Source organism: Cupressus sempervirens, chromosome 7 (genome assembly GCF_028749045.1).
Source record: "Cupressus sempervirens isolate cs-2001-9-10 chromosome 7, ASM2874904v1, whole genome shotgun sequence".
Taxonomy (NCBI): domain Eukaryota; kingdom Viridiplantae; phylum Streptophyta; class Pinopsida; order Cupressales; family Cupressaceae; genus Cupressus; species Cupressus sempervirens.
Window position 1 is genome coordinate 466,452,342 of NC_143124.1, and position 12,500 is coordinate 466,464,841.

General features: G+C 32.8%; 1 protein-coding gene across 1 annotated transcript in view; it reads right to left on the reverse strand.

The window, feature by feature from the left end:
- Positions 1 to 12,500, reverse strand: part of LOC149547559 (uncharacterized) — a 213,696-nt gene that overhangs the window by 99,684 nt on the left and 101,512 nt on the right. Inside the window, exon 8 of the mRNA XM_089791709.1 lies at positions 7,078 to 7,266. Within this exon, the coding sequence (XP_089647835.1) occupies positions 7,078 to 7,266 (189 nt within the window). The remainder of the gene's footprint in view (positions 1 to 7,077; positions 7,267 to 12,500) is intronic.

A 12,500-nucleotide genomic window follows, 5' to 3' on the forward strand; every position in this document is an offset into this window, starting at 1 on the left:
GGGACTCCTCTATCCATGCTTTAATGGTTTAATGGTGGAGAGATGGTGGCCCTACCTATGGTACAATTATGTATTCTTTTGTTAAGAAATTGCAATATGTTAAATGATAGCTTAAAAAATCGAATAGGTGTTGTTTTGGTAACCATTATGTAATGAAGATGAAGGTTCATGTTTGCCTTGATGATACCACGTGTCAAATTTAAGATCTTGGTTTTTCTGAGAATTTAGCTAGAGAGGTATCTCAGGCTGTCAAAAAATTGGAAGGATGGGAACTTTATGAGGACATTTATTGGAAACAGAAGGCCAGAGTGGATTGGCCAGAGCGTATTCTCCATGATACAAAGTCTGATGCACCTTTAAGTCTGACACCGTTCACCATGATTTCTCTTTTGAATAGATTTTGTATAAGTCTGTTGATTGAGTAATTATTTCAATTGATATTTATTTGCACTCTATCAATAAGGCTCTGATACCATGTAAAGGAATATGATCTCAGATAGAATACAAATATATCTGATGTTATTTGCTTTCAGACTTGTTTAGTAAAATTATTCTGTTATATATATTATCTCTGATCTGTGATTTCAGATCACCTAAATTTCTCAAACTGATATGTATAAGAATAACTATCAACTTAAGAATGAAACCGATATCCTAGATAATGTGTAGAAGGGAATACATGCAGTTGTAGAGGTAATCACATGTATTGTTTTCAATGCTTTTCCAACTGCTATCGCATGGTATATATAACATTTGAAAGCTCACCCTGCATAGGGAATGTCCTTACGTGACTTATCCCACCTAGGGTCAAGACCCACATGGTCATTTGTTTGACTTTGTATTAAGACAATCCCCATTATAATCGGATCCTCATAAGATGCATTGAGCCTTAAGAAATCACGCCTCAAACAGCCGCAGCAATATGAGATGATGATTGATTTAATAAATTTGATTATAATGATTATTCACTTTAGTATATATATACATACATATGTACTAAGTTACCAATGCGTCTGGGTTGGAGGGGGATGCATGCGGGAGGATGTGTGAGGGGTGCTATCAGGAAGCACCATCTTCCCCTGTGGATGTCATCTAAGCTCATTCCAAATAAATTGAGGGCGAGCAGATACTGAAGTGACGAATCACAGGTAACACCAGACCAATTACAAAGGGGATTAAGAGGAATCCAGTCCGGCAAAGAAAAGTGACTATTTGAAATGGCAGCTTTGAATCGCAAAAGCACTATTTGTTGTTGATGAGAGACATTACTGAAAGAGTGAGGCAGAGCGGACGTCGAGAGGATGGAAAGCATAAGAAAGAACAACAAAAGAGTAGCCATGGGCTAAGTCATAGCGTTCAGAAAACATAAAGCTTGACGTTCGGGTTTTCCCAATTTTCAAAAATTTCCAAAAACTCACTAAAATTTGCCATTTTATTCGCCCAGATAAATCTGAATTTATTTGAACTTTTTATTAGTGTAAGCGTGACAAATTGCTGAGTGAATTTTCGTGTCAACTTTGCCATTTTTTTCTTCTATACTTTGACTATGTTGTGCCATGACTTGCTCTATCGTGACTGTGCTATTGTTGTGACTGTCTACTAAATCACATTCCTCTTGGAGATGTCTACTAAATTGCATTCCTCCTTTGGCCAAATAGTTCCTCCATCTGTCATGCCCATCTTCATTTTGCTGTGAGCTGCTAGAGCCGAGTGCTAGGTCATTCAATTTTTAAATTTTTATGACTTTTCTATATTTATAGATTATAGCTTATCAACATATTATCTTATTATTATAATATATAATTATTAATAATTTTAGAATAGAATTTAAAATCTATGAATCAATATTTGAAAATCTTATAATATTTTATTAATAATAGAATAATAAGATTTAGATAGATAATAATATTACAAAGTTAAAGAGTATTATATTACAAGTAAATATACTATAAATATTTTATATGATGATTTTTAAGATTTTAATAATATAATTAAATTACTATTCAAAAATTATATTTTATATTTAAAAGTAAATGAAATTTGTATAAGGCGAATTTAATTTATATTTTTATCATTGTCGAATTTCATTCGAATTTTATGTTACTGAACTTAAACTCGAATTCAAAACTTGTGACTTAGGCCATGAGAGATCAAACTGACGCAAAATTTGTTTAGAACAGATTGGAATGAGGATGAGGGAATAAGTAATTATGGAAACTGGCTGCCGAGGTAAGCGTACTCAACGTCGAGGGTTGAATCATGCAAAAATGGAAGAGTTTCTCTTTTTATATGTAAGAATTGACACTATTTTTCCTTCCTTTTCTCTCTTTTTTTTATTATTTCTTGTATTTCTTTGCATACATAAATTTTATATATATATATATATATAAAAAAAAAAAAAAATTATTATTATTTTTTTTTTTTAAATATATATACAGTTATGTATGGACGCACCCAAATGCCTCCAAAATCCCCAAAAAAAAAAAACCGCGCATCCACACATCAGCATCAGAACCAAAATTGGTAAGTTACCATATATATACAATCATTATAATTTATGTCATGCTTCAATCCGACAGATGCTACCACATTAACAGACGTGTAGCGTTGAGATTGTGGCATGGAAAACAAGAATTTGTGGAAACTACATTAGCTGGGCAATTTCCTTTATGAGTCAAGTGGGGGATATAACATTGCAAGCATTCTCTTATTTCATACTTCAAGAGGAGTCAATTGATGTTCATTACTCTGTTCTTGGGCATGAGAAGAGCTTGGATATGCCTCTTTTCATCAAATTTGAGTATCTTCTCATAGGCATTGGTTGTTAGGGTCTATTGTGGCTATTATATCTGTCAACATCTCTCTGCCTTGGATATTACAGGGCTGGTCAATACCTCTGAACATGTTAATATCAATTTCTGTTTTATAAGCAAGGTGTTCGTTTTATGTTTGATGTTAATGACAATGCTCTTTGGGACAAGTCATATTACTATCCATTTTGTAAGCATGCTTTCAGCACCCGAGTTTTTAAACTTTGCAAACTGGTCTTGAGGAGAAATTGTTTCAGTTCCTTTTGGTTTTTGTTACTAATAATGCCTTTGTAAAGTTCAATCTGTGTAGTGTTCTAGAACCGTGTTGAACTTGAACTTGAAGTTCAAAAGTTCAAAGCTCAAAATACAGATTCGTTGGTTTGAAAATGCAGATCCAAAGTTCAGTTTCAAAACATATGTTGGTTGATTCAGAGAAGTTCAGCTTCAAGGTTCTCGGGCTCGAAGTTCAAAGCTCAGGTTTGAAAACACAAGCGGTTAATTCAGATTTGCAGTTCAAGTTCAAAGTTCAAAATTGAGCTCGCAAATTCAAATAGTCAAGGTTCAAAGATGCGGTTGCGACAGTTCAGATTCAAAGTGTGAATGCTCCTAAATCCCAATCAATGGCTTGAACCCCGAGGCATAGGTCCACATTTTCTGGTCTAAAGATGAAGAATTTAGCAGATAGTTTGAGACCCCAATCGTTGATGAAACATCCATCAGGTCTCATCTTAGCCTTATTTGCAGAGATGTTCCTCTGAAGATCATTGTATCTAAATGGGCATTAAGGCAATGAGTTCCATGAGATGTGCAGTCAGGCATCATCATCAAATATTTACTATTAGTTTTAGACGAAAAGTGTGAACTTTCTTGATAATTGACCGGGTACAGTAATAGACAATATTGCTTGTAAAAACATCATGGCATGATGTAATTTAAAGATCGACACATAAAAGCCCTGTTACATGGATCCTCACGTATTCATTATAAAAGGAGGATATCTCTCATCAACTCTAGTGGCACAAATGATGTTAGAATTTCAAGTCTATGAAAATGGTTCATCAAATAAGTGATTAGGATAATATACAAATATCTCTGTATATCAGAAATCGACCCAAGACTATCTCTATGTTCAAGCTCTCAATTTGGAGGAGACGGATCATAATGTGTTTGACAAAATACTTTCCTATTCATAGCTTATTGCACAATATGGAAATAAACCAAAGGTGTGACTAATTGCCACTAGAAAAAGGAACAAGCTCAAATCATTCAAATCGGGCCCCTTTACCTTGTAATTTCATCCCAAGTCAAAACAGGAGTCACCACTATTGTGACCTATCACGAAAAGTCAACTGTGAAGTAGGTTAGGCAACATATGAATCACTTGACTGCCTAATATATTAATCATCAAAGATAAGATACATAGGGATGGCGTCGCCGGCTATATCAACCATACTCCATGATAAAATCATGATTATATATCCTACATATGAGTTTCCTATGAAAAGAAGTTTGCAAGTTGTTTAATATCTAACAGTTGCAGGACATTCACAGTCAAGGTGGCTAGGCAAGGGAGCATGTTGTTTACCACAGTCTTGAGGAACTTGACAAATGAAGGTAGAGCCATATATCAAAGGGTAACGGTTAAGTGTTTGATTAAATGCAGGCGCATGAAGGAAATGAATATTTCGGATGCAAAGGCGCAACAAATGTGAAAACTCATTAAGAATGTTGGCATAGTCGGGCATCCTATTTCAAGATAGAATTCGCAAGCAGTGGACCTTCACGATGGATCAACCACTCTGATATGACAAGAAATCTCCAGTCTTTATGCACGTAATACCACCAAGTTTTGAGTCACAGAGGCAGATGTACTGACAACATATACATTCACTTTGAAGGCCCGTGGAAAGCAAATTATGTGCATTATATCTGACATCAAGATTGATTAATCAGAACCGACACATCATGATGAGTTATCCCAATTGCCATGAGGTTGACACTCAATTTAACTTCTAGTATTAGGCATCAGGTTTCCCAAATGAGTGCATATATTACAAGAATGAATATGGTTTGGTTGATAAAATGCTAAGACGACACATGATTTTTGAGAAGACCCCTTTCTCCTACTGGACTCTCCTTTGGCATTGTGAGAGCTTAAAGGACCGGACGCAAAAATTAATGAAGAGTCGTAGTGAAGACCCTCATCAATACATACATTTCCTTCAAACAATGACATGCACAGTTTGTGATACGCTTCTAAAATCATTGATTTCATAACTGCTAGTTACTTCCAGATGTTTCTTTAATCCCACATGGTAATCCTAAATTAAAGTGGCACTTGATATGTATCTACGTGACATGGTTGATATATCCAAGGGATAGCAGTGGCTTATATTTAAATAGTTCGAGTTCATAAAATGACATGTGGCCCTCTGAGGTAGTGGAACATTATTATTGATAGCTTTCAATTTTAATGTGGAAAAGGTAATGAAGTTCCCCATTGAGAAGAAATAAAAAGATATAATTAGGAAAATGAGGATCTTACCAAGAATCGGTTACCAGCATACCGAAATGTTACAGGAATGTTTAGATGTCAAATAGACAACAGATTGATATGGTCGGGGTTCTGTTTTACTCTTGACAGTCCTGAGGCTGCAAAGGGGAAGTGGAAATATTTTCTGTGTATCTATTGTAACAGAGGGAAGATAAAGGGATTTATTTTACATTTTATTTTCTGCAATCTTGATTGTATCGGCAGAGACAGAATAGTCTTGAGGTATTCTGTTGTGTTTTTTGAAATGACGAAGAATATGCATATATTAGATCTTAAGGTCTTTATGTTCATTTTTCTGGTTGAAATGGACCTTGTGGTATTTTCTTCCTAGTTTTGAATATAGTTATGCATCATTACACCAACTAATCATGTGACTGTGAATCAATTGGTTCGCAAACTCATAATCCGCAGAATAAGTATTTTAATTCCTTTTACGTCCTCTGTTATGTCAAAGGTTTGATAAGAAATCTTATGGTTGTCTGTTGATCTTTCTCTTCGTGATTAACCCATAAATCTTGTAAGCACATTGATATCATGTTTATGGATGAATGTTAAAGCCTTTGTGTCTTCAGGTCAAAGACATATCCAGTTATTTGATTCATTGAATATCTTTCTTGGAGGGAGATGTACCTCTCAATTCAGAGGAGAGTTATTAACCAATGATAACTCATCCAACTGTCGGTAGAATTTGTGCCTTCATTCGGGCATATTAAATCATTATTTACATTTCTTTCTGAAGGACAAATCTGTTTTCCAACACATTTCATACACTTTAAAGGCTATTTTGTATTGTTGCGAAGAGCTGCAATTTATACCTCAGATTGCAATGTATTTTTGGGTACTGGTCATGTATGGTAAGGTGAGAAATTAATCATCTATTTTACATAAGTTATTGCCAACGAATGAAATACATTAACTTTCATTAAATTTGTATTTTGGAAGCCAATGCTCTCATTGTTTATGATATACATTTCTAAGAAGGAACCCCTCCTGAAAACACACTTTCTGCAATCAAGAAAATCTGCATTACGAATGCTACTTGAAATCCTAATAGCAGCAATACATTTCAACATAAAAAGTGACCTCTTAACTTGGAAATCTCGCAAACTGTTTGACATAATATCAGCATTTAAAAGGGGAGTAGAAAGGTGCTAAAAATTTGGTAGCAAACAGGGGTATACATTACATGAATTCTCAATAATAAGCACAAAAGTTTTACCACCTGGAATTGAGAGGGGATAATTCCATGATTTTGAATATGAGAATAATCTAGCCCTTGAGTTTTTCATGTCTATATGTCATGCCTATATATATTCCAAGCATAGATAAACATTCAGTAAACATTCAACTTAAGACATGTGTATACACTAAAAACTGCATCCATGACCCAATGAGGTGGAATACAATTAGATGCTTCTGCAGGCCTCTTTTAAGGAAACAAAAACTTATTAACATTTTCCAAATTACAAGGCATAAACAGGTCTCTATACAATATCATCTAGTGAATCATGAGTGTATAGTTCCTTTATCAAACAAATACCCAAATTGGAATCAGTTCAAACAGCATCTACCACAGGCTTCAAGCAAAAAGGAGTAGAAACATCAAATAAGCTCAGCCTGTAACATCCACTGATTTTTTTATTTGTTACTTTCCTAGTTACCAAAATGGTTTTAATACAATACAAAAACTAATAAGGTTCAAAGTATACATACATCTTTTAGAATAGAACCATCTAGATACATTTTAGTCCGAACATGAAAACGACCATCTGACTTTGTCTCATGAACAGAGTGACCACGAAGAGCTTTTGAGACAGCAATTGATAACTTCTCATGTCGATGTAAGCTGTGGGCACCTCCAACAAGTACCACCTCTTGTCCAGTATGAAGCATCTTTTTAACCTAAGAATGCAAATGCAAAATATGATAACTAATTAGCAACCAAAAGCAGTTTTCTTTCCACATGACCATGCCTCTGAACAGAAAGAACGTAGTGATCATAGTTGGAAATCTATACATGATTTAGCGTAAACAAATCTCTAACGTCCTGAAAATATGAAAGGTGGAGATTATTAGAAAAAGAATTTCATACAAGAACAAATTTTGTTTGAATTAGAAATAAGTACATGCAAAACAAATCCAACTGTTTAGCTTACTTTTGTTTTAAAAAATCAAAATAACATTTTCAATGCTGCAATAAATCTATGTGTGTGTGTGTGTGTGTTTTCAAAGGTCGCAATATGCCATTACAATTTGCACGCATCCAGAGAGGTAGAACAAGAATTCAAACACAAAAAAGGAAGTGCTGCTAATCCTCATGAATAGTTGATAATCTATACATGATTTAGCACAAACAAATCTTTAATTGTCATGCCCAAAATACAAGGGCAAAAACACACGTAATTTTTTATTTTATTTTTTAAATTTATAATTAAACTTAAATTCACTAAGTTGATAAGTTCAAAAATCAATTAAGACTAAGGTACATTGCAAGACGGATATAAAAACTCCTATCAATATTGTGAAACTACAACTTAGGTAACAACACCATGTAGAATTAGGTTGTTAAACTTAAAATGTTCGTTGATAAATCAATTAATTAAATTAAATAAACTAAATTCAATTAATTAAAAGACCTATCACATGTTTATTTATAATTAATTTAAATTCCATCAACATTAATCATTAGGACTTCGATTAAGCAAATTATCATTTAACCTATACGATTAATTGATTCGAATGTCCATTTAATTAATATAAATCTAATTTAAACAATATTCTTTAAATCAAGGCTAATATTAAATAATCGATATAGTTAATTAAAACATAAACAACAAATTCTCTATTTATTTAAATCGATTTCTTTCTCCTTATATTGGTCAAAGAAAATAATGAAAGAATAATAATAATATAAAACATAATATGTTATCCTTAATTTAATTAATTAATAAATAATATACTAAACTAAAAACTAATATTCATCTAACTCAACTCACACCATATTAAAAATTGTAAAACTAATACTAACTACACTTCGTTACATACTAAATTCTAACTTTACAAAATATTAACTAAAACTAATTTAATTAATAAAACTAAAACTAATTCATATTCTAAAACATACAAATTAAAATTTACTAACAACTAAAACTAACTAATATTTTGAATTAATTGAAAACAAAATCTTAAACTAATATAAACTAAGTTTAACTAACACTAAATTTAAAACTTCATTAATTACTAATCCTAATAAAAACTTAAACTAATATTATAAAAAAAACTTTATTTCAAGCATCCTATAATTAATATCTTTTAGAAATATCAATATTAAATAACCCTTAAACTAACTTAAAAACAAACTAACTTAAATAAATTACCTAACTTAATAAATAAACTAACTTAAACTAAAACTAAAAATAAATTAAATATATTACTACATTCATTCCAAAATCCTACCCTTTTTCCTAACCACCCACATCATGCAAAGTAAAAAGGTGGTGGGATGGGAAAAAGGTTTAAAAAGAAAAGAAAAAAATTCAACTTTATTTAAAAGATTTGCAACCCCCCCTCTCCCACGTGAATCTCATTTGCAAGTTATTTATTGTCTCTAACTTGACAAAGGCACATGATCCAAAGTCAAACCACCTTTATGGAATTTAAACTTAGCACAATCCAAAAATATATATTTGATTTCATGCGCTCACCAAGAATAGTTATGTTAAAAGTTAAGTGGTTGAGATGGATAGGATATTTAGATTACTTTATTTTTCTTCTTTCTTTTATTTATTTATTTAAATCTGAAAAAAACAACAAAGAATATTCTCTGTTACCACTAGAGGAATAAAACATCTTGCCATACAAAATCCAGAGACATTTTGGCTCTAGGATAAAATTATTTTTTCAAGGCATATTTTTTTTTCTAAGTATGAAATTTTCCAAAGCAACTTTTTTTTTTTTAACATGGAGGTTTAATAACTTCAAATTTTTTTCAAGGCCATTTTTTCTTTTTTTGGGAAGTATAAAATTTATATTTATTTGATTTTATTTTTTTCTAACTTGTATAATTTACCAAAGGGGGGTATTAAAATATATATTTTTTAAAGGGAGAGATACTAAAATAACAAAAATAATACATGAATATTCTAATTGATATATTTTAACCTCCTGATACTTGCGAAAAGATAACTAAATGTAATGCAAAACAAACAATGAACCTTCATCATCATATTTTATTTTAGATGCCACATTTTAAATATCATCATTCTTACCTAATTACTCTTAACCAAATAAGTAAAATTTTGAAAACATAATATTTCCATAGAAAGAGTAAAACATCAACTTTATCCCTATTTTGATACGTACATAAATATAACTGAAAATTCAGGGAGCAACTCATATGCAAGAAACATTACTCAACATTATTTTTTTTATTAATCCACCTGATTCAAGGCTTCGTCGGGAAAGAATCAGTAAGAAAACCCGACATCCTTGCCACTACAACAATAATTTTAAAAATATATATTTTTTTACACAGGATTTCAATCCCAAACATAACTGAATTACAATGGCAGACTGAATTTCCTTCTTGGCCCTTAACAAGGGATCCATTTCATTTTTTGCAATACATCATGGAGATCGTGGAGAGAACGAAAACTTACCAAATGACAAGCAAACATAACAAGAAGACAAAATCAAGCATTCACTCCCATTCTCGGGTTTGCACAACAGGTTTAATATTGAACCAAACTAGGGAGAAGGTGGATTTTCCCAATAGGAGACGTCGATCACTATACCACAACATAGCTCTTTCGAGGCTAAAAATTCAAGAACTTTCGTTCTTCCACAAATGCCCTTTCGAGGCCAATATTACAAAGATTTTTCATTCTTCCATTTCTTCAATTTTCAAAATTCCAAAACATGGTATGTGATGACAAGTAGGGGCCCATAACACCCTACCCTCTTTCTCTCTTCTCATCATGAGAAGAGACTCTACACTATTGGAGTCCAACTAAAGCCCTTCCCCCATACATAGCCACTTCTTCCCTATCCAAGGGTGAGTAATACCAAAACAACCCACAAAATCCCTTCGATAATCCCCAAGCATACCCAACATACATACAAGCATACCAATGAAAACACAATAACATATGCATGAACAAAGCATGAACAACATAAATAAAATGAGCTGAAGAATCCTACCTTCACAACAAGGTTATGGCCAAATGAACCAATTTGAAAAGAGCATTCCCTTCCTTCTCCTTCTCCTTTAATCCTGGATTCCACTCTAAAACTAGAGGTTGGGTGAACACTCAAACGTTCTCAAAAATGCCTCTAAATAAGATCAAAACTCAACCACCTCAAAAAGGCAATAACTTCCCCACTTGTCTAAAATTCTAGAGGCTTCTAACTCAACTAAACGTAAGGCTAACCTCAAGGTGATTGTGTTTAAAATAATTTTCAAATTCTTTATGAGATCATAATATAACTTAATATAAATATAATATTCTTACATCCAATCAGTTGTTTTTAAGTCCTTAAGACTAAATTAACTTTTATAAAAAAATAAAAATAAAAATAAAAATGCATGTGTTTTTGCCTTGTATTTTGGGCATGAAATTAATGTCCTGAGAATATGAAAGGTGAAGATTATTAGAAAAAGAATTTCATACAAGAACAAATTTTGTTTGAATTAGAAATAAGTACATGCAAAACAAATCCAACTATTTAGCCTACTTTTGTTTAAAAAAATCAAAATAACATTTTCAAAGCTGCAATTAATATATGTGTGTTTTCAGAGGTTGCAATATGCCATTAAAACTTGTGCAAATCTAGAGAGGTAGAACAGGAATTCAAACACAAGAAAGAAAGTGTTGCTAATCCTAATGAATAATTGAGAACAGTACAAATCAAAACACTAAACGAAAACCATTTCAAATTTGAATTACAACATAGCACAGACACGAATCAAATGGACAAGTGGAAAAATATCCTTTACACTTAGCAAAATTGCTGTTTGCTTTTTAAAATTGTCCATGTTTCAGAAAAACATGTGCCCTCTGTTAGCATGTCTGGTACAAGATTGACTCACTTGAGTACAAATTCCAGAATTGTCCCAACAATATCTCAAACACTAGCATTACATATAGGTTGTCTATGTGTTAGTGAACAAATTTGCCTTTTGAAATGATTAACAATTTGACTCTGTTAAACTCACATGTAAAGACAAACTGCAACTAATAGTTGGAGAAATCACTTTAGAGTTCGTAAATTTCCTTTGAATTTTAGATATACAGCTCCCTTAAATGATGTGGTCTATCTTTGAAGGCATGCTTTTACTCAAAAAGAAAGAAAGCCAATGACTTAGTGTAGCCCAAGTGTGTTGTTATGTGGAGCCTAATTAGAGTCGGGTTAAATTTTCCCCACTTCATTCGGTGCGGTTTCCCCCTAGATTTTTCTATAGGGGTTTGGGGCAATGCCCCCAAGACAAGGTCAAGAGGCAGTGCCCCTTGCGGGGTCCTGGGCCAGCAGCCCCACAAGGGTTTTTGAGGGCAGCACCCTTGAAAGCTCAAATGACTTTATTGTTGTAAAAGGTGTCAGGAGCTATTTTCATATTGGACAACATATTTCAGCCCTAATTTTGTAAGCGGCAAAAAGCTTGTATAAAATGGCTTACGGTTACGGATTACATAATGTATGATGAGATAGTAGCTTATTGTGGCAAAATTGAGCTGCAAGGGATTGCAAAATCAGGTTGTAATCACTGGATAATAAGAATATTGGACTCGTTGTTTGGTGGACGTAACCCAGGGATTTGGGTAAAGCACATTAAATCTTTGTGTCTTGTGTTCTCTTATGTGTGCATTATGCTTTTCTAACATTGATTATATGTTGCACGTAACTGTTATTTATGTCTCTTTAATCCTAATAAGTGGCATTAAAGAGAGGTTGTTTCAGTTATTCTCTGCAGGGAAGTCCCACAGTTGAGTAGGAGTAATGGCAAACAAGGGTGAGCTGAAGGTTGAGAAGTTTAACGAGTAGAACTTTCAGTTATGGAAAATGCAAATAGGGGATTAACTTTATCAAAAGGATTTATGGCGTCCATTGTAAGGAAAATCTAATAAAGAGGGAACTATGTC